Genomic DNA, 22,845 nt, shown 5'->3' with positions numbered 1-22,845 from the left:
GACCTGAATGCAACCATACAGGAGAAGCTGAAATGTTTCTCACTAAGTAAAATAAGAGTTTCAGAGGCAAATTTGGTAACTTCATCACCCTAGATCCAAAATAAGGACCTGTTCTCACAGTTGGCTTATATTTATAGATATAGTTTAAAAAGAAGAAGCTATAAACTCAGTACCAACATTGTCAGTGTTTTTTCGCACGTTAGAAAAATGAATAATGGGGTGTAGGAGAAGAGGGAGGCTTTATAATATAATATTGATTTGAAACGCGTGGTTGCTCTTGCATATGTGCATCTTAAAAAGTAACTTTTGTTTGGTCATAGGTTTCCAAAATATGTTGTATGGTATGGCTTGAAATCAATTTGATTTACACTTTGAGTGGCTACATTTATGTCTAGGCATTAATGAAGACACAGCTGTTTGTTCACAACTTGACTGGTGCATGTAAAGAACAGGCTTCTAGTAGGGACCATGTATACGTATGATATTAAAGAGCTGCTGTGAATCAAAGAGCTGGAGTCCATTGGTAATAGTTCCCTGCTGTTGTCATGGATTGAGGAAGTATTACACAGTGAATGTAGAAGTTAGTTTGCTGTATTTGTTAGCCTTGGAAAAGGTATTCGATTACTTCACATCACTTCATTTAACCATAGATGCCTGTGTCATCTTGTTTTAGGGGGTAGGGTTTACAGTGCATTCATAAACACACCCACAAGTAACTCACTGAAAAGTATGCTTTTATTTTTTGCTAATAATTTTTAGGTTGTAAGGTTTTAGGTTGTTGCTGAAACTAGGGGTAGGCGATATATCGAATATACTCGATGTATCGCAAGTTTTCCTGCGTACAATGGTATAAATTGCCATGGCAGTCTTAAGCTGTCTGCTTGTAATTCACTGAGGTTTTTTTTTTTTTGGTTTTTTTCCCCACCCACACGGTGCAAAGGCATCATTAATCTCCCCATCCCAACGCTTGGATTTCACAAGGAGGATGTCAAGCAAAAATGCAGTAATTTGCATAACATGCAGTAAAACTATTGCCGCAAAAGGTAGCAGTACTACGAATTTATTCCACCAGCTGTAAAGTTATCTACTGAAAAATTAAGAATGTTTTAAACACATGGCAGCGTTTCAGCACACACGAAAAGAAAACGCTGAACCAGCTCTGATACCTGTGACTGTTCTTGGTCAGACTTTTTTATTAGTCACTGTCTAGACTTTTGATTTGTAATTTGAGTTCATCACATTTTTTTATTTTACAGTTTTTATATGTTATATGCTGTAAACACAAAAGAGCATCTTTTTAATTTCATTTGTTTTGTTTTGTCTCGTGAATTATTACTTGATGTACTTTTTTGTCGCTATGATCTTTTGTTTGTTTAAGGTTTAGTGTTAACCACAGAAAGAGACTTACTATCACAGTATTGTCATTTGTGAAAAAACTCTGTGTGCAACTGATGGTTAAAAAATGTAACTGGTTAAAGTAAAACTTCATTCATTCAGATTTTTTGCATTCAAAGTAGAACATTTTGAATAAGTATACCAGTGCAATTTTTCAACATATCGTGATATATATCATGTATAGCCAAAAAATATCATGATATGAGATTTTCCTTGTATCGCCCAGCCCTAGCTGAAGTGACCTAGCTAAACTTGAAAAGTTATTTATTAGCTGTAAGAGTGGTAAGTCGGGTTACGCAATATTTGTTTATTGTGCATTGGAAATGGCAATAAACAAGTTCTCGAGCAATAAAATGTAGCGCATTACCTTTGTAGCCTTCAGTTTGAAGCACGTCAGTGAACAATTGTTGAACTTTAAATTGGAGGATGGATGGCCACTTTATTAGTCCTTTTATCCTTTATCGTTTATTTCTCCCTGTTGACTTATTTTTAATTCTGCAGACTTGTTTCATCCACACAGAGTCCAATGTCTACCACTTTTTACAGTGAATATTTCACTAACATCAAGGTCACAGATGTTTCATGTCTCCCTTCTTGATTCCAGTCTGTAAAGCTACAAAAAAAAATTGTAAATTTGGTGCTAAACTTGGAGGACTTGAATGTCTTCTGATACTTTTAATCAGACCAGTTGTGTCTTGTTTTTCATAACTCTAACCCTAGATCATGATTTTTAAAAAAAAAGAAAAAAAAAGTGATTCATGGTCTCTATAGCTGGCTCCAAAATTCAAAAGAAAAACATGTTTCATACTTTCTCTCTTTTAGCTTCAGGGTGAAGGATGATCCCCCGGTTATTATGCAATTTTGCTTGGCTTGGATTAGCTTAACTTCCCTGTCCCCGGTATTGCTATTTCAGTGCAGTGCAATATTGTTGGGTATTTCCACCCTTTTTAATGCCAGCAGCCCCCTCCCTCCCCTTTGCAAGCATACCCCTCTGGACTGGAAGGGCTGTATCCTACTCGTCACACATGGCTGTTGCAGAGTCTTGGACTTTATCTTGTAACATGTCTTAACAGAACATTACTGTTTCCACAGAGGCCACTCGCACAAGACCCTCAAGTAAAACAGCACCCACAGACACACAGACAGAGCCATGGTGGACTACTACCAGATACTAGGAGTCCAGAAAAATGCGACGCAAGAGGACATCAAGAAAGCGTAAGTCCCCCTCGAGTGTTTTGTGCTCCGTTTTCTGCCGGTGTTGACGTTAAATGTCGGCCACTTGTAGGGCGTAATAGGTTAATTATATCCCTCTGTCGCTGTATAAACTGACACAGGGAGAGGGAGAAAGGAGAGAGTGCACTGCAGAATTTTCCACTCTTCTTCCTGTAACCTTGCTCTTGTCAAATACCTTCCACCTTCAATCACCCACTGATCAGGCTCGTTCCAGTTAATTATACTTCCTCGGTGGTTTCTCAATAACAGCAGTTTGTTTGGACATGTGAAGAGGAGAGGCAGTGTTAATGCTGAGGACAGAAATAAGCCTGCTTCAAATCAGGCATGTGCTCCAGGGGCTCCATTAAGTTATTTTGGGTAGTGTGGCAAAAACAAGTGAGAGAGGAGGAAACTATTGAGCAGTATGGATCATCCTGGCCAAGAATATCCATTTGCCAAAAATATGTTACAGAAAGATAACATGTCCTGTTTTAACTCTAAATTCAGTGTTTGTACAAACTAGATGAGTCAAGCTCTTTTTGTGGGAAAACCCAGGCGAAACTGCAGTTTTCATTAACGATCATTATATTATCATGAAGTTATCCAATATCGTGATCATAGATTTGTCTTTTTTAAAGTTGAGTACTAATTAGAAATTATTGGCACACTAACTTTACTAAACCTAAACACTGTTTAAGGTTATGGTTATGAGCATGTCTGCATTTGGCCTAAAATACAGCCTCACAAAGCTGCTGTGATGCTTGGAGACTCATTTGTCGTGTCTGTTTATTAAATTTAGTGGGTATTAAATTACAGTCAGAAGCTCTAATGTTAATACAAAGCTCGGTGTTTTGTAATAAGATAAAGTTCACTTGATTCAGACCAAAAGTTGGGAAATGACTGTGTCACAGCAGCCAAAACATTAGAGGCAACTTGTAGCAAAATTCCTTTTAATAAAATAAAATCACTCGATAAAATATGACAAAACAAATCTAAGCAAGGTTAAAGAAGTGCAAAAGAAGCACAACTAAATAAGAACTTACTGGATAAAAGTCCAAGTATAATACAATAAGAATGCTAGTAAGTAAAGAAAATTTCTGCTGTGGATTTTTCCCGTGAACTTCTGGCTACAAAGGTGTCAAAGATGTAGAGGTATGTTACACAATTACCAAGAGTGCTGCATGCATTGAGTCCAACTGAACTGTGACCAGGCTTTAGTCAGCAAGATAATGTCACAGATTACAACAAAGACTGCTGGCTATAGGTCTGTAATGGAGTGAATCCCTGGATTGTGTAAAGCCTTGCTGACTTTCAGTCCCTTGTCTTGTTCGAACATCTTTGTGTGTGTGCTGCTGCTGAGCTTAAAAACAAACAGCTGATGCAGCGTAAGCCACTGTGCGAGACCCGTGCTGATTGTCAATGCAGTGTCAGGCTGTCTTTGTTATTTCTGCTTGGGTGGGGAGAAGGACAAGCAGCCTGTGTCTGCTGTAGTCATGTGAATATGTGTTTCTGATGGGGGGTGTTATCTCTGTCATACATGCGTACTTAAACGATTTCTACCCTGATATCAAGACATGACGACTCGTTCTTGACTCTGTGTGTTTTGACTTTATGGTGTTTGTATTTCAGTTACAGAAAACTGGCACTGAAATGGCATCCAGACAAGAACCCTGACAACAAGGATGAGGCAGAGAAAAAATTCAAAGAGCTGTCAGAGGCCTATGAAGTTCTCTCAGACGGTGAGACAGAACAAGAAGCTGGTGTATCTCAAGTGCACTGTTTGAAATGAGCTGTATTGAAGCCATTACTGTCTCAGATGTGAAGCTTGTGCTATTAAGAAACAGTGACATTCTGCTCCTGTTGTATAAATACAAGGGTAGAGACATGTTCAAAAAGTGTTGTTGTTACCATCAACGTGATACATTTTTGGAAACCAATACCAAAAAAACACAATTATTCTATGCCTCACATTGAGAGCTATAACAGAATTAGATCAGTTGTTGGGTTCAAAATATTGGGAAGAAAACACAGGAGGAATGCAAGTAACCACCCTGGTCCAGAAGACGAGTTCAAGCGATGATTTTAATGAAACACACACGCGTGGGAGACACACCCTGCAGAACATCAAAGGTGGATCTCCCTGACAATGAACAAACCGAAGGTTTTTATAGGGTCGGGTCAATACATCACCCCTTCATGCATTAAGCAGATACAATACTTGCATGCATCAAATCAAACCACAGACCTCCAGTTAACTTTTTGACCCATTTTAAAAGAACATTAGCTTCCATCTTCCTCCAGGTGCAGTGCCCGCAACCACCGCCCCAACCTAGCTGTTAGACATCCTGTACTTTCATCAAACCGTCACGTACACCCACAGAAAAACTGCAACCCTAGCAAAACAAGCTTAAACTTTCACCTACAAAAATAAACTCACTACTATATCTGTGTGTGTGTGTGGGTGCGTGTATGTCTGTGCATGTGTTCCTCTCGCCTTGCACCTTATTTGACCTTTCTGCTTATGCAACCAGGCTGAGGCCATCCTGTGTATGATGATCTTAACTTATATGTAAAATGTATAAAAATGTATTAAACAAATGTTTCAATCTAATACCACTACTTAGAACTTAATAAAAAGTATACATAGATAAAAATAATAAAGAACAGAATACAAATGTATTGTAAGCGTGTGCAATCCTTCAATAACTCATGTCATCCTCACAATAGATTGGCTAATCATAGCGCTAACCAAAAGCTTGTAACCCTCAAAAGACGACTTCTTGAGTCACAACTCCTTTAAAGACACAAAAATGCAATATATGTAGAATAATCATAGGTGCACTCGCAATGACAAATCCTCATTTAATTATTTACTTTATTTACAGGTGCCAGTATAATTAAATGAGGATTTGTCATTGCGAGTGCACCTATGATTAACAGCTATAAGTTGCTTAATGCATGAAGGGGTGATGTATTGACCCAACCCTATAAAAACCTTCGGTTTGTTCATTGTCAGGGAGATCCACCCTTGATGCTCTGCAGGGTGTGTCTCCCACGCGTGTGTGTTTAATTAAAATCATCGCTTGAACTCATCTTCTGGACCAGTGTGGTTACTTGCATTCCTCCTGTGTTTTCTTCCCAATATTTTGAACCCGAAAACAGCTATAAGTTATTTACATTATTTTCTGTTTTTGGTCATAATTGATCGAATTTTTTTAATCTTTTGGTAAAACTGATAAAAAAACAGTGATGTGCTTTAGCATTTCCAGAAGTGAAGGTTGGATTGTTTTTGTTGTTTTTCAGCCATTTATCTAGAGCCCAGAAATCTGACATTTTAAGACATAGGAAAGGAGTGAGTTGCCACTCTGGAAATGCCAAGTCATTAAATATAATATTAATTCTTATTATCACGTTCACACTAATGCCAGTGTTATATTTGCCATAATTGAGCAGCCTTTGTTTGGCCTGTTTTCTTGAATGGATGAGTAAAGATTGGCCACAGGTGACGAGCCCCTTGAATTTAAATGTAAGCATCATTTTTCAGTTTCATAGCAGACACTTGGTCAAAAGATGCAGGGGTAGCTGGGATATTTTTAAGAAGTTATAGCACCACTATCAGGATGGGATAACTGTAATGTAAACTGGGAGGGTGGGTTTAGTTTAGTTTTGACTAAATCCCATTTAAATTTCCATGTATGACATTTAATTTGTATCATATTTGCTTATCTGGTTTTTTTTATTTTTTTTATTTTTTTTAATTGATTAAAAATATATTGTGCAATTTATTTCGGTTTTTCAGGGGGAAAAATTCACATGAAGTCCTAAAAACTGGCAAAAAAACTGTATGTATCAAATATGATACACTAGGCATTAAGGGGTTAACACAAGTATGAAGAAAAACTTTTTTTCATAGTGTTTTCTTTTTTTTTTTTTTTTTTTTTTTTTTTTTTTTTGGAAAACTGTTTAGTCAGCAACACTGCGTTTTGCAAAGTGAAACTTGAGTGTATCCATTGTACGGTCAGACTTAGCAATGACGACGCACAGACGTCAGAGCTCCATATATCGGTTGTTAAGCTTAACGTGGGAATGCTGTACAAACATTCAGAGCTGAACTTACACACTTGCTTTACGTCTCTGGGAGATGAAATGCTGGTTTGGCAGCATGTTGCGAGGCTCCAAATGCTTTCAGTGTGAAGTAACTCCAGACCGCCGACAGGTCTCACACACAACAGCCGCTCTATCACTTGACGCATATTGCTCCGATGTGCTAAGGTCACTACCTGGGTTATGCCATGTCGCAAGTTTTGTGAGGGGCTTTTGTGATATTTAATGGATCGGGTTATTTTTTTTATTTATTTATTTCTAACTGATATCCGATCCAGTAATTTAGGTCAGGATACTGTATATCGGATCGGTCCATCCCTAGTCTATAGTATGTATTAACACTGATTATTTATGACTTCACAAAGCAAGATTTGTCCCCTTTACTGATTAAATTAGTTGGAACAAGTCTTTGAATTAATATTAAATAAATTTAAATTTACTGCATACTGCTGGTAGTGAATCTGGACTTTTATTTAGTATTATTCTCGTTTAACTTGCTTTAATAATTGGAAGCTAAAATTATAATATTCTGAAATACCACACTACTGTCTCTAGTCATTTTCTTGGAATTACTTGGTAGTGTTAATCAGTGAAAATTAAAAGAGGCTGTTAGCTGGAGGCCATCATGTGTTAAGTCTGGAGTCTTTCACGATCCTAACAGAGGTTTATAATGCAGGAAGGAGGGCGCTTCACCTTCAGTTGCTCCGAGTTGTTTCTCATCTCATGTAAAATCCTTCTTTCTATTGCAGAAAGCAAGAGGAATGTTTATGACCGATATGGCAAAGAAGGCCTCTCAGGTGGCGGAGGAGGAGGAGGAGGTAAGGAGAGATCCGTTAAAGTTTCCATATTCATAAGTTTATCAGTTACTTTAGGTATGAAATGCCGACATATATCAGGTGGAAACAGCTGGACATTTGGTATTTGCATTGGTGCTTTGACAGCTTGTAATGATAGCTGTGTTTGCAGTGTTATCTTTGTTAAAGTGAGGTGTCATTTATAAGCCTTGTTTCTTTTCGATGTTTAATAGGAGGCCATTATGACCACTTCAGCAGCTTCACATTCCGCAACCCCGAGGACGTTTTCAGGGAATTCTTCGGCGGCAGAGATCCATTTACAGATTTATTCGGTAAGCCATTTCTGTGCGTGCACTTAAGAGGCACTGATGGGATGTTGTTTTCGGAACTGAAAGAGGGACTGAGGGGATGTGCTTTGGCTATTATTAACTTCATAATTTTATCTGGTCCAGAATATTCACGGATGACCTAAAAATGCTCAGAGACACAGAGCATCCACCAGGCCCCAGTTATCTGTATGTTAAACATAGATTTTTCTATTTCCTAATTAGTTTGCCTATTAGCACACAGCTCCTGCTGTGTAGATTGAGTGTTAGACCCAGGAAGCCTTCAGGAAAGCCTGTTGCTAATCCCCCACAGGACTGTAATGTGCATTTCCAATGCACTAAGCACTCTTCACTTCACCTCACTAAATGTCACATGAAAGAAAATGCTGAGTATCCCCGCTGGATGTTGACTTCAACCTCATTACATTTCCTCAGTTAGGTAATTAATTAGGATTTAGATCGTTCATTTTGTGAGCCTTTGTTCACATAATCTTTATGATAAATTCAAACAAATATACACCCACACTTATGGACAGGTTTGTTCCAGTCTTCATTTTCTTTTGCACAAGTTTAGATGCGTTATATGAGAGACAAAACTATAATAAGCCTTGTCACTGAGAGCAAAGAGCGAAGAGTTAGTTGCTCTTAACCGATTGAAGTCACCGTGTCTTGAGGTGCCATCCGGTTCATCCTTTTAAGAGTGCCAATATTTGGCTTCAGTGTGATCTAGTAAAACAAGTTTAGTTGCTCTACCAGGTTGTCTGCGTTCAGCAAAAGGCTGATTGGAAGGCATGTGTAGTTCAGCCTGTGTGCCTCTAAATATGGAGTTCAGACGCAGGCAGAGGATGGATTTGAGAGTCTGCATCACTCAACTGGAATGCTTTCAAAAATAGCTTCCGTATTAAAACAAAAGCAGATGTAATAACGGCAAGTGTGTGTCTGTGTGCGCGCTGTGTGTCAGAGCGCATGTAAAACACGGTATAATCCGAACACTCGAGCACGGCTGTGCATTTTGGACTTGACAGGAAAAATGGAAATATTAAAAATCATTAAATATGACGCTTAAATAAGAGCCACAGAACTGGAGCTAGAAGGGAGTCGTCATGTTTCATTATGTAAACTTGTGTCCTTCTGAACACGGGTAAGCACAGCTGTTGCTGTTTGCGCTCTTCGGTAAACAGTGAGAGCAAAAATTGCAAACCATGGAGTCTGCAGGCAGAAGAGTGAAGTTTATCTGCAGTTAAACTCGAGTTTAAACCTTATTTTGCTTGATTGGTATGCACCTGGAGAAGGTTTTAAAGTCATCTGTCCTAAGTTTATTTAATCTCCGTGTTGGTGTGTCTTCCCTTTTTAAAGAGACATTTGGGGTTTCTTGGTTTTTATTAAGATGGCAAATCAGAGGAAGATTGACATGTTTTAAAAGCCCATCAAGCCTGGAGTCCTGACTGTCCAGCAGCTGGTCTGGTGGATCTGTCACTCGGCTACCTCAGAGCGTCCAGCAGACTGCGGGCGGGGTGTGTTCAGAGACAAAAACAGAATCGCACAGCGCTGAGGGCCTAGCTGCCTGCCAAGAACAGCACACTCTTATTCTCAGATGAAAATGTGAAGACGTGGACGAGGAGCAGATGACTGTTTTATACTTCGGGACAGCTGCTTTTAAAACACAGCTTATATAATTCAGTTTTCTAAACTGTTTTCATATATTCAGACTGCCTTGTTAAATCCCCCCTCCTTTTGTACACTGTGACACTGCCCTTTCACTTTCTTCATGTGCTGTGAGGTGTTACACAGGCGTGGCACATTCTTGGCTGTTTAATCTCCAGTCTGTGCTTGACATCTCTTTTTAAGTTCTGCCAGAGTACATGAGCACGAGAGCGTGTTCCTTCTATTTAAGAGTGACTCACCTTTTCTTCCAGCTATCTATATGTTCGCCACTACTGTAACAATAATTAAATCACAGCCCGAGTGTTTAAACGACATTCCTCAGCACTCCCGTTCCTCACTTTCTCCCAGTGAAGCCTGCTGTCATTCTGACCTCTTTGCAGGAGCTCAGCTGTCTCCTCTAAGGTCTTTAAGGTAAATGGACAGTAATGTGGTTGCAATAGCAGTCAGTGGATACTCTTATTTTAGGCTTTCAGTCAGAGGGAACAAGCAAAGCTTTCTTGCCACTGCCTCAGTACATTCAAGGTTGAAGGAGGAGTCTTCTTTCAGCAAATGGTGCCAGTGATCCAGCCTTATCCTGCTGGGCTGACCCAGATTGGCAGAGCACAATTAGTAGGGCGTCCACAGGGCTTTAGGAGGAGAATTAGTGGTCGGCACTTTTACAGTTTAGGGATAAGGTTGTTCCAGAAATTGCAAACTGATGCTCTGATATTCACCACAGCCTTAATCATTTTTTTAAAATTTGTATCAGGTACTTAAATATTTTAGGAGCTGGCACCTGGCTGGCTGTACTCGAGGGAAAAAAACGGTACTTCCTGTCCAGCTCCAAAGCACCACACAGACATAGTTTGAGACTGCTGGAAGGAAAGCAAAGCTAAAGATATTCTTGACTTTATCCTCTTGTGAGCAAGTGCCTCTCACCTGACCTCTTCAGAGTAAGATGATATCTTTTGCATAATGCTACTCAAAATTAAAGGAACACTTAGAAAATGCATCAGATCTCAGTTGGGAATAAAATCATGCTGAATGTCTAAAATTATCAGCCTACAGAGGGCTGAAATCAAAAACACACCAAAAAATCAAAGTGAAAGAAATGATGCTGCAGGCTAGTCCGTTTAGCTAAAATTTCATTGCAGCAACTAAGAAATGGTACTCGGTCATTTATATAACCTCCATGTGTCTGCCCTGGGGGTTCTCCTCCCAGACCTGGACCAGGTAATCACTGAACCCTTGGGTGGTTTGAGATGAACCCTGGTGGCATCAGATGGACTGAAACATGATGTCTCAGGTGTTCTGTTGGATTTAGGTCAGGCCAGCATGGGGGGCATTCAGTACTGTTGATTCCTTCATCCTCCTGGAACAGCCTGAATATATTCTACCCACGAGGCCGGGGATTGTTGTGTACCACGAGGAACCCAGGACCCACTGTACCAACACAGGGTCCAAAATTCTCCCAATACCTGATGGCAGTCAGGGTACCGTCCACCATAAATATGCCTCCCCACACCATCACTGACCTACCATCAAACCGGTCATGCTGAATGATGAGACGGTCAGCATAACATTGTCCACGTCTTCTTCAGACCCTTGCACATCTGTCACATGTGCTCAGGGTGAACCTGCTCTCATCTGTGAAAAGCAGAGGGCATCAGTGGTGTAGCTGCCAATTCTGGTATTCTGTTCTGCATGCCAATCTTGCTCCACTGTGGGGGAAGTGAGCACAGGCCCCGCTTAAAAAATGCCCCCATAAAGTTTCTGTTTGGTCTGAGACATTCACGCTGGTGGCCTGCTGGAGGTCATTCTGTAGCTCTGGCCATGCTTATCCTGCTCCTCCTGCTCCTTCTTGCACAAAGGAGCAGTAATAGTCCTGCTGATGGGTTAAGGACCTTCTATGGACCCGTCCAGCTCTCCTAGAGTGAAGTCTCCTGCTCTTGAGACTGTGCTGACTGGGTGACAGCAGACCGTCTGGCAGTGGTGTGTCCATTTAAGCGAGCATGTATACCATAATGAGGTGAAAGTGATAACATGTCAGGTTAAACGTGGAGTTGTGTCCCTGCTCCTGAAAGATGTTCTGTGTTACTCACAAATTACTCCGATTTCCTTCACAGCTGATGATCCCTTTGATGATTTCTTTGGAGGCAGTCGCAGTCGCCAGAGGGGGGCAAGGATGGGTGGATCGTTCTTTGGTTATGGGGGCTTTCCAGCATTTGGAGGTAGCTTTGGTGGATTTGATTCAGGTGAGTACACAGAGAGGATTATTGAACAAATGAGGAAAATTTTCCCCATTTTAGTTCTTTTCTGTAATGTTTGTCTTCTGTTAGGTTTTAGCTCATTTGGAGACATGGGTGGGGGAGGATTCACCTCCTTCTCTTCATCATCATTTGGCGGCGGGGGAGGAGGAGGAGGAGGAATGGGTAATTTTAAATCCGTATCAACCTCCACCAAATTCGTCAACGGCAGACGGATTACCACAAAACGGTACCCAAATGTTCAACTCTGCAATCTTTATAAGACTTCTGACATTATCCCATCTTCTCGATTTCCAAAGTGTATTTGGTCTTTTTATTTATTTATTTATTTTTAATGTATTTATTTTCTTTTTACGTCTGACAGGATCGTTGAGAACGGCCAGGAGCGGGTTGAAGTGGTAGAGGACGGTCAGTTAAAATCTCTAACTGTTAATGGTAAGGAGCAGCTCCTAAGACTGGATAACAAGTAATTATCTCGCCTCAACATAGAGTTTTGTCATCTGGAAACCTCCGGCAGTTGGTCTCTCCTCTCTGTGTCCTCCTGCATCTCATTTCCCAAAGAACAATTTTCTCATTTTAGTTTAGCTGCGAGGGGAGGCAAGAGACGTTTCCACAGTATTTGTATATTTGTATTTATTCCATTATTTTTGCGGGACCAGCTTGCTGGGAATTATGTTTTTGTTTTCTACAGTAAATTGAATTGTACTTTAACTTCTGCGACAGAGCTGGATACGTACTATACGTATATATAAATATAAATATTTTTTTTCCTTTCGGGGTGTATATTGTCTTTGTTGTTGGAGGGGGGAAAAAGGTAACACAAGATGCTGTACATTTGACTTATGCATGTCATTTTTGCTCTTTACATTTGACCAGTTTAACAAGTGAATGAGGAAAGCTTAACCACCTCACCCTAATGTCTTTAACTTGGACTTCACCTTGCTAACCTGTTTGCTATTACCATGTTCACGCGTGTGTAATAATATGAACAGATCATTAATAAATTAATTGTAACAATGTGCATTTTTCTCACTTTTGCATTTTTGTTTGTGTGTTTGGGGGGGAAAGGACACACGGTGTGTTTTTGGTTTGTTTGTGCATGATCGCCGATTCCCAGCACTGTTACCAGACACGCAGGGTCTTTGTACAAAGAACAGCAAAATAAAAACTTCAGATTTAGGCAATAAACTTTGTGCAACGTGAAGGGAAGTGCTGCTGTAGTCACCCTGGTGTCTGTGTGATGCTTTTTCTTTGCTTGAGTGACTTTCTATATTGCCTCACTCTTCCTGGATGTGCGAGTCTTCTGCTTGCGCCCGATCACGGTTTAAAAGCTGCTTCACACAACCGCAATAAAGGAAACCGCAGCGGCTGCTTCTTTCGCACACTCACTCTCAGTCAGAGCTCACCTTGCGCTTTTGTAACCCACTAATGCCTCAGTTTCAGTGCAGGTCACTACACCGTGCGCTGTTTGCTTTTCACTAAAATAACTCTCCTAATCATTTCACCAAGAGATCATGAGGAAAACAGCAAAGATAACACACCCTGAATTTTTTTTTTCTTTTTTTTCCCCCCTATGTGTGGTAGGTATGCTTTACCTTTAGGTGAAATTAAAGCAACACCCTCCCTTCTGTTTCGTTTCTCTGCCTCACCCTTTATGGCAGTTTTATGTGCTATTGTAAAAGTGCTGATGGTGGCCCTGATCTGATCCAAGGTAGAAGTAACTGGGCTGATCAGTTTGGTAAACAGCTGTGTCAAATAATAGCAGAGATAATCCTTGATTACAAGCACACAAGTTGTGTTTGGTGGTGTTAAAGGTAGGAGTGTGTGTGTGCTTGCACAAACATTTGACATGATAGACTCAGTTAAACTGGGTTATGTGTATGACTGCAGTTTGTTTTGAGGTCACTGTGCACAGAGTGTGCGTGTGTGTGTTAAGGAATGTGCTCGGGGCTAGTTTATTTACACAAGCCCCGCTGCATATTTTTGCAAAAGAGCAATCAGGAGTGGGAAAGCAAAGAAGAAGCAAAGGGCAGGGTGAGGCTTCAAAACTGAAATGTTGACGCAAAAACACAGAATTTGGTCCCTGCGTTTCTATTTCAGTGCTGTGAAGACCACCTATCATCCTATTTGACTCTTTCACCCCCCTCCGCCACCGCTGATTTCAGATGCGCGTGCGCAGTCCTGTTGCTAGGTGACACTGCAGCCCTGTATGCTCTCTTTCTCTTGTCTTCCCACTCATATCTCTGTATATGTAAATATGCTGCATACATTAGGGATTGTTGTTGCTAATGTAGCTCAGGATTATTGGGCTGCACCAAGAAGAAAATTTGGACGCCATATTTGATCACATTGATGTGATCTCGATGTCCTGTGGTAGTCTAATCTTTTTTTTCAAAGAAGAGCGGAAGCGACTAAAAAGGTGTTACGTGAGCAGGGATTGTATCTGTGGTACTATAGCTCCCTCTCCTGGACACTCAGGTTTTTTAATTTATTGGATTAACTACAGTTCCCAGAACACCGGCGCTCGAAACGGGAAGTGCAATTTTGCCGCTGCTTTAGTGACTATGTCTTTTTATATTGGCACTATTTAAAGTAATAAAGTATGCCGAATGATCTATCAGCCCTCTGTATTAGTGGTATATCAATACATGCACAGACAGTTATCAGAGGATTATTGTGATAGCGTGGAAAAGCTAAAAATGAGGTAAATCTTAATCAGGTTCCGCTATAAAAAGCGTCATTTTGTTTGTTTGATATTTTTAATCTCATTTATTCTTGTTTATTGGCAATAATTTTACCTGGTGCAATTCTAAAATGTGTTCATCAATAATATATGCTTGGATTAAACACATTTTGACGCCTTGAATGATTAAAAAACATTTAAAAAAATAATTATCTACTTGTGTTGATGTTCAGGAGAATTTAAAAAAAAAATTATTTAACCTTTATTTATACGGGTTGTCCCATTGAGACGCAATGTCTCATTTACAAGAGAGACCTTTTCCAGACAAACATTAAAATTACAACAATAAAAGATACAGTAAATTACCCTGCTGCTTATTTTATTTAAATTAAAAATAGGTCTCAATGTGTAGAATTTGTGCGAAAATGCCGCATTAAATAAAGAATATAAATTAAATTAGCTTCATGATGTTTCCTATTAAAGAAGATTAATTGCTGCTTTTTTTTTAAACCGCACGTTAATGTGATGGTGGCCACTAGGTGACGCTGTTTGTGAGCAATAGACAGCAGGACGTCATGATTTCTCTGAGAGCAAAAGCTCACAAAATCTGGAGCCTTATTGGAATAAATGCAGCAACAAGTGACATATGTGTCTTTTAAATTAAATTCAAATGAAACACAGAAGAAGCCCATCGGTGTTCATAATTTGAATATCAAAACTTTTTTGTAGTAAAAATAAAGGCTCTTTATTTCTGTAACAGGCCATTGTAGTGATTAAGGTGTGAAGACCAAGGTCCTGCAGCTCTCTTTCTCTCCATCCATCTATTCCAGTATGACACGTTACTGTGATTTCCTGTCCCATGTCATGAGAGATGGCTTCCTGTTGGCTGAAAGCAGCATCCTGTTTTAATCCCCCCCTCTCTCCGCCTCGCCCGCTTGACAGCTTAGCATGAAACCTCAGCTCGGCCCGGAGCCACTGGTCACTTTATGAACGATGGCAAAGATAAGCTGCCAGTTTCCCTTTGGCTGTGTCTCTACAAGACCGTATCTCCCTGTGCTCTGCAGCAGAGTCGCATCAGCACGCCACTAGATGTCTTGAACCTGGGGAAGGTGGACTGTTGAAAAATAATCTGGTCTGTGGTTGTAGTTGTCATGTAGGGTTAACGTCCTTCTGAACAGTGATTTATTTTAAGCTTCCACAGTTGACAACTAAAGCTCCAGCCTGCTGCAAGTAAGGCTGCCTTTGTCAGTCACACATGGATTTTGTGTCTGTGTGCGTTTGCGTGTTAACCTGGGCGTTTACGCCTGTGCTCCTGCATTTCAGTCTAGACGGTGTGCTTCAAGCAGGCTTTATACACACACACACACACACAAACACACACAGCATTGTTCAGCCTGCAGACAAATGACAGGCACTCTCAAGACAATAGCTGCAAATGAAAGCATCCAGGAACTCAACTGTGTTCACTCAAATGAAGTCCTTGATCCAGAAAATAAAAGGCTGCCTTTATGAACACACACACAAAAAATCTCATTATCATCACTGCTTTTTGATATTGTTGTTGTTGAAATTAATTAACTGCTGATGGATTATGGAACTTGATGGCAGAAGGACTGGACCTCTAATGGATGCAAATATTGATCCCCAGGAGTAAAGGAGGCTGGGATGAAGCAGGCAACCTTGAAGTTGCATGCATTTTGGCTTAATCCAGCCGTCTAACCTCACCTGATAGGATCGTGAGACAAATGCAGGTTGGGATTAGTCTCCCCCCCCCCCCCCCCTGCCTGCACACCCCCTCCCTTCCAGCTGCAGCCTTGAGAATAAAGCCACCAATTGTCCTGTTGTCTGGTGGTCTACTGGGAGCAGGTGCCTCCATGCGGGGGTCAGCTCGTTTACATCTTTTTGTGTGTGTGTGTGTTCAGTTTTAAAAAAAGCTGATTTGTAAACTCTAGAGTGAAGAAATTCAAGTCTGGGGTTAAAACGGGCGCCTAAAGTTTAGAGCAAATAACTACATTCAGCCAATTTTAACCTTAAAGTATTTGTGACAAAAAAGAAATTGGGCTTGGGTCAGAATGGATGACCCATAGTGTTAAGATCCCTATTAGAGGGAATAGAAATCCAGCAAAGGTTTTTTGTCTCTGTTAAGGCCTGAGCTCAAGCAGTCGTGTTTGATTGCCTCAAAACCCCCTTGAGCACCACCTGAAAGCATCTAAAGATCTCCCTCCAAAAATCCCATCGACCTAAAGCGATGTTTATGCTCGCGCAGATACAGTAGACGGCGGCTCAAACGAAGCTGACAGGCCTCTGATGAGTTTAATGCTGGACTGTTACACACTGTGCAGGGGATTTTCTATTTTTATTTTGTATTTTTTGGGGGGTGGGGTGCTGCTGCAGACCCTCCTCTAAATGGGACCGGGTTCAGCACGGCGAGCATCTGGCCTCCTTTCTTCTCCTCTCCACTGCCTTAATTACACAACACAATAGCGATGAGATCTGCCTGTAATCTCCCAGCATAATAAGTCCCCCCCTTCCAACCCACCCACCCACCCTCCCTCCCTTCTCCTATACCCTGCCTGCCACTAATTCAATATAAATGTAAATTACCTAGAGAAAAGAATAACCAAATCTCATTTTATTTACATGACTAATCACAATAAAGTCAGGCAGATGAAATATGAATGAAATATATGGTTGGGGTGTGAAAGAAAAAGGGGTCCGTGTAGCCTTGGGGACTCTTTGAACCTCTCGTTTTATCTCATCTTTCTTGTTTCTTGTTGGTTACATCAATATACCTTTTGGACTGAACTTGGTGTAATAGATGTGTGTATCTAGTTTTTTTTTCCGCCCCTCTCTCTCGCTGCCTGATTGTATTCACACTGCCAAGAGCATGAGAAGGTAATATGTTTTCCTTTCAGCTCACTTCACATCTCATGTCAGAATGCTGGAATTCTCAGAGGCTACATGGGGGGTGGGGTTGGGTGGGGGGTGGGGGGTTTAATGTTGATTTAAACACCTCGGGCAAACCATCCAGACAGCGAGGAGCTTAGGTGTGATTCATTGCCACTCTGCTCTGCTCACACCCACAGACGTCTCAGCTGAGGACCCCATGGAGGACTTTCGCCGCCGCAGACAGAACACGCTTCCTGGCCTGGGCCTGCACCAGCGTCACCTGAGGAACTCTGCCCAGAACCCGCCAGAGGAAGAGGGGGAACACAGCCCGGGACAAACGAGAGGTCCGCCCACCCGCCCGTGTAGGGCTGATTAATTACAAGCACACATAGGCCCCCCCACCCCCTTTAAAGAGCAGAGTCTTAATAAGCGCAGCTAATTGTCTGCTTTTGTGTCTGATGGCCACACAAAGGAGGATGACGAAGAGTGGCGTGTTTGATTGGCAGATGTAAACAGAGAGGACAGAGATGTTCATTAGGCAGCTCTGTTCTAGCTCGCAGTAACGACCAGGGGTCAGAGTCCACCCTCTGTTTTCCTTCATGGGGTCAGGAAGTCATGCACAAAAGCTGAGCAATTATCTGCAACACGCAGCCGCTGAATGCTTTATAATAGCGGCTTCGTTAGTTAAGGAGGGGACTTTTAATTTCACTGTACATAGTTCCTGCTGCGACACAAACAAAGGCCCTAATTCTCTCCCTGAGATAATGACACAAACTACTTAAATATGGGTCCTCAGAGAGAGGAGTGGTTTTAAGTGCTGCTGCAAACTAAAGCTCAGAACTGCGAGTAGGAACACTTCATACTGCTACAGGCAGCCTCTGATATATTTACCGATAGGTGATCAATCCTTTACCAAGACAGCTTTTAGTTGCCAAGTCATTAACAGCTTTAATTTGAACAAAAACCAGGGCGATTTAAATTTGGAGAAAAATGCTGATAGGTCCATCCAAGATTTCTCTTAATTTCCACTTAAACATTATGCATTACACCTAGAGGAGCTGCTCGCTCATGAAGCTCCCTGCACACAGTTTTTTTTACTGATGTTAAAGAGTCCACAGAGCACTGCTGACTTTTACACACCATCCTCGTCAGGACTCAGAGACCCCACTCTGTAACTTTATGTGATCTGCTGCTTTGTGGGTGTGGTTCCTAAATGTTTCCACTTTGCAATAGCGCCACTTGATTATCAAATATCTAGGTGGGAAGAAATTTAACAAACTGACTTGTTGCAGAAATGGCATCCGATCACAGTATTATGCTTGAATTTAACAAGCTCATTACAACAACCCATTCTTTCACAACTGTTGGTAAAGGCACTCTGTGCGGCTGCCTGTCAGTTTTTATTTTTTACACTTGTAGCAGTGGGACTGAAAATACCTGAATTCAAAGATTAAGAAGTGTGACATGATACCGTTGTCCAAGGATACAAGGGAGACAAAAACTTTAATCTACTTTCACTTTCAAGTAAACCTGTTCAGCACAAATCTCTGTAAAGCCAATGTAGCAGCAGCTCACTGCATTTAGGTATGCAGACAGTCAAATGCTGATAAAGTTCAAACTAAGCGTCAAAATGGGGAAGAAGGGTGATTTAAGTAACTTTGAACGTGGCATGGTTATTGAGTCCAGACAGGCTGGTTTGAGTATTTCAGTAACAGCTTATGTGATTTTCCCACACAACCACCTCTGCGTAGTGAGCGGTATTTAGTTAGCTGAGAATGGCCAGACTGCTTCAAGCAGTAAGGAAAGTGACAGTAACTCATACCTTAGTTGTCTGCAGAGGAGCATCTCTGAACGTACAGTGTGTTATAAGCAGATGGGCTACAGCAGCAGAAGACCACACTTGGTGCCACGTGACCAACATGGAAACACTGATTTATCCTGCCTTGTTTTGAAGGTTCAGGCTGGAGGTGTTGGTATAATGCTTTGTGGGATATATTTTTTTTTAGCAATTAATTTAAATCCACAGCCTGTCTTAGTGTTGTTGCTGACCATGTCCATCAGTTTATGACCACACATCATTAAACACATCATTAAAATGAGTTGTACTCAAATGGCTCAGAGGGCTGTTTGACTCTATGCAGTTAATGCAGTTAAGGCAGTTCAGAAGTAAGACAACAAACCGGTGCAAGATTTAACGCTTCATGTCCAGTGATTGTGATTCAGATTATGAATGTGTTGCTTAGTGTATTTCTCCACAGTAATTGGACTACTCAGTGAAATCTGAGTCATTTTCTAAGAGTACTGAAGTTATGAGCTCAAAAAAGCCTCATACCTCATGAAGGACACAGGCACACATTGATCACGATAAAAAAACTAAGTCCAACCATCTCACCAACCCGGAAAATCACAGAAAAACACAGAAAATCTCAGCTGCTTCTATCCAATAAAGACACATCCATTCAAAACTCTTATAAAAGCATCATCAACAATCAGCAGGAGGGGTGTAGTGTAGTGTAGTGACGTGAACTCTACAGTCTATTCCCAAATGTGATGCAGTTGAAGTTTTTCTGCACATTTTGCTTGAATCACCACAAGAACGGTGGCTCACTGTGCTCCAGAGCAGTTATGTCTCGTGAAACTTTTAAGAGTCCTGCAAGTGATTTATTCACATTAATAAAACTATTATTTACAACTCATAAAGTCTAAATAAGCTAAAAAGTGAAACTGAGAATAAATGCAATGATTCTAATGATTTTTTCCCCCTTTTTCTTTTAATTTGAAGGACACACAGACAACAAGAGGAAGAAACTGTGGCTAAAGGAGGCAGAATCCAAAAAGAAAAGAGCTCCTCGACACTTCCCGTGGTTCAGTGGATTTGGTGCCTTCTTTTAAACGCTTACACACACACATAGTGGTCGGCAGAAGTGCCATCCATCAATCATATGTGGCATTAGTTCATCTTCGCTTTGTATCAGGGGCCCAGCAGCCCCACCGTTGCACCACATCTCTCTCTGTTTATCAGCTGCAGACCTCACTTCAACGTTTTGTCCTCTTCTGTTCGAGATACATTTTAGTAGCTGTTGCTGTATTTAACGCGTGGATGTACAGAGAGCGTCCAGAACTTAAATTACTCTCTTGAACTTTTCCACTGTTTGCAGCGTGTTTTTTGGGGGAGTGATTTTGTGTTTGAAAGGGTTCAAGTGGAAGTAGAATTACAGTATCGAGCCTTGTTTATAAGAAGCATGAAAATTACTGCGCTAATACTGTGCAGCGTGTGAGAATAAGCGAAGGTCAAAACTATTCAGCCAATCCTTCGTTCAGCAGAGACAAGGCGAGAGGGGTAAGCGGAGAGTAAAATGAGAATGAAAGAGAAGAGTGAGCTTTATTACGGAGGGACTGACGTTTCTTGCTCACTCCCACATGAAAACTCAATAACTCCATCCACTCTTTACCTCCGCTTCCACGTCAAAGCCAAAAGTCCTTATTAACCCCTCTCAAAGTGTTGTGTTTTTTTTGTAGGACTCTTTGTATTTAGTGGATTCAGCAACATGTGGGTGTTTTTGTAAAAGATGCGTCCTTGACAGATTGTTCTCATGATGACTGTGAGTGGAAAACGTCTGAGAAATGTTCATTTTTTATGGACTCTTGAAATTAAATGCTTAAAGCAAAACACGTCCTTGAAGTGTTTATCCTTCTGTATCACTACCAACCACATTATCGCAGGAAGATCTTCGCTAATTGCCAATACTGATCTGATCAGTTAATTAAGAAAAGGCTTACATGTTGTACATGCACAACTTTCAGCTCTGTGAGGTGTAGTATAATAATCAGAAATATTGGGAACGGTACGGCTAAGATGGCGAGTTAGATTAGCTTTTTTATTTTAGGTCTGCAAAACAGCTAACATACACTCAGCCGGTGTAGTCCAAGTGCCGGTCTCGATCTTGGATAAACGAGGAGGACTGCCCCATGAAGGGAATTCGGCAGAAAATCTGTGCCAAATCAAGCATTTGGCTCATCAATAAGATTTTCATATGAATTCTGTTGAGGCCAACAATAACAAGCGCCAGTGGAAGAAGACAACTATATCCAGATGGTTGGTGTGACAGAAGAGGACACAAGGGTTTGGGTGAGATGGAGGCAGATGAGCCTCTGAGAAGAAGAGTGTGGAGTTTCCCTCCCGTCCACATGAGCTCTCTGTGGCTACTTCCCACCAGAGACGTACACTGGTTAATTGGTGACTCTAAATTGGCTCTAGGTGTGAAACTGAGCGTGAATGGTTGTCGTGTCTCTGTGTTAGCCATATGACAGACTGGTGACCTGTCTAGGGTGCACCCTGCCTTTCACCCTATGACAGCTGATAGGCTCCAGCCCACCCATGACACTAAACTGGATAAGTGGAGGAAGACGGATGGATATTTCCTATGAGAAAAGCCCCCATACTGCACAACTACAACTACAAGGACTGCTTTGAAAGGGAACCATATGCTCCATACTTTTATTCTTAGACTCTATTAAAGTAGTTTGTGTTCAGCTTCAGGCAGTCCATCAGTCCATCCACTGCCTGAAACAAGTCATTTTAGCTCCCTTCATGTCTCTTTACAGCTACTGAGGTGAAACTTGTTTAATATGAGCCACTGTATTTGTATATATAACAGAAAATAAGAAATAAAAATCCACTTTAACATTTGAACAGCTCTGAACAATGGTGAGAAGCTGCTAGCCAAAGCTCAGACATTCATGACAATCAAAGTGTGAACACAACTCGCTGTAAGTGGAATAAAAAGCGCCGCTACTTTTTCCCACAGCAGTCTTTTTGATATAACGCAGGTGAGCGCAGGTGTCACTAATTATCTTAATTAAAGCCCTGCACCTAAATAAAGCAGAAGCTATGGCGCTGTCATTAGCAGCAGCTGTGTTTACCTGCCATTTAATGTCAAAATGTCTGCTGCGAAAAAGGTCTATTAATGATCCAAACAGTCCCTGGAGTCTTTGTGGTCATCAGTGCAGAACTGATCCTTACTCAGAAAATCAAGCACACATTAAATAAGACAAGTAGGTGGGAAAAAAGTACAAATAACACCCACAAGCAAGTAAACTGAAAATACCAATACACACGAAAGCTCTACTTTAAGCAGGTGCATTGTTTGCACTAAATGTGTGGAAATTACTCCGAACACCCACAGCAGTCAATATGTACACAGACGTTTTAGATGATGAAAAAAGAGCGACCACTTTTAAAGTGCGTCACAGACTCTCTGTTTATTTGATTCTTTAATAAATGACTTTTAATAGTCTGTCAGTCACAGTCTTCTTAGCATAAAACAATACTGACTACAAAAGAGTGAAAGAAAACATCTGAAAGCTTTCCATTGGAAGTATTTTTTAAAAACCCATGTAGGCTAAATATATGACATATTACCGCCTATAATGAGCCGGGGTAAGTTGAGCTCGTGTGTCTCGGGCTACTTGGCAAATTTAAGTAAGATATTCACTCTCCTTCTAGCTCTACTCTGTCCACAAACCCCTCG

General features: G+C 41.0%; 1 protein-coding gene and 1 long non-coding RNA gene across 3 annotated transcripts in view; one reads left to right on the top strand and one right to left on the bottom strand.

Moving 5' to 3' along the window:
* The window catches only part of dnajb6b (DnaJ heat shock protein family (Hsp40) member B6b), a 28,679-nt gene extending 7,693 nt beyond the window's left edge, over nt 1–20,986 (top strand). The window contains exons 2-10 of one of the 2 annotated variants that reach the window (XM_003439225.4): nt 2,488–2,610; nt 4,237–4,346; nt 7,461–7,529; nt 7,739–7,837; nt 11,602–11,730; nt 11,815–11,971; nt 12,107–12,177; nt 17,512–17,658; nt 20,097–20,986. In XM_003439225.4, the coding sequence (XP_003439273.2) occupies nt 2,546–2,610; nt 4,237–4,346; nt 7,461–7,529; nt 7,739–7,837; nt 11,602–11,730; nt 11,815–11,971; nt 12,107–12,177; nt 17,512–17,658; nt 20,097–20,206 (957 nt within the window). In that variant the 5' untranslated portion in view covers nt 2,488–2,545 and the 3' untranslated portion in view covers nt 20,207–20,986. Of the gene's footprint in view, nt 1–2,487; nt 2,611–4,236; nt 4,347–7,460; nt 7,530–7,738; nt 7,838–11,601; nt 11,731–11,814; nt 11,972–12,106; nt 12,766–17,511; nt 17,659–20,096 lie in introns of those variants that run through there. The other variant, XM_013277502.3, reaches the window with a different exon arrangement.
* Nucleotides 7,856–11,595, bottom strand: LOC112847811 (uncharacterized). The gene is made up of 2 exons (XR_003221604.1): nt 8,243–11,595; nt 7,856–8,193 (listed from the first exon to the last, which is right to left on the bottom strand). It is a non-coding gene; the product is annotated as an uncharacterized LOC112847811 (long non-coding RNA).
* Nucleotides 20,987–22,845: the final 1,859 nt, after the last annotated feature.

This window comes from Oreochromis niloticus, linkage group LG9, assembly GCF_001858045.2.
Source record: "Oreochromis niloticus isolate F11D_XX linkage group LG9, O_niloticus_UMD_NMBU, whole genome shotgun sequence".
Lineage (NCBI taxonomy): Eukaryota > Metazoa > Chordata > Actinopteri > Cichliformes > Cichlidae > Oreochromis > Oreochromis niloticus.
Note: the sequence above shows the minus strand (reverse complement) of the source record. Positions and strands in the feature narration are given on the sequence as shown.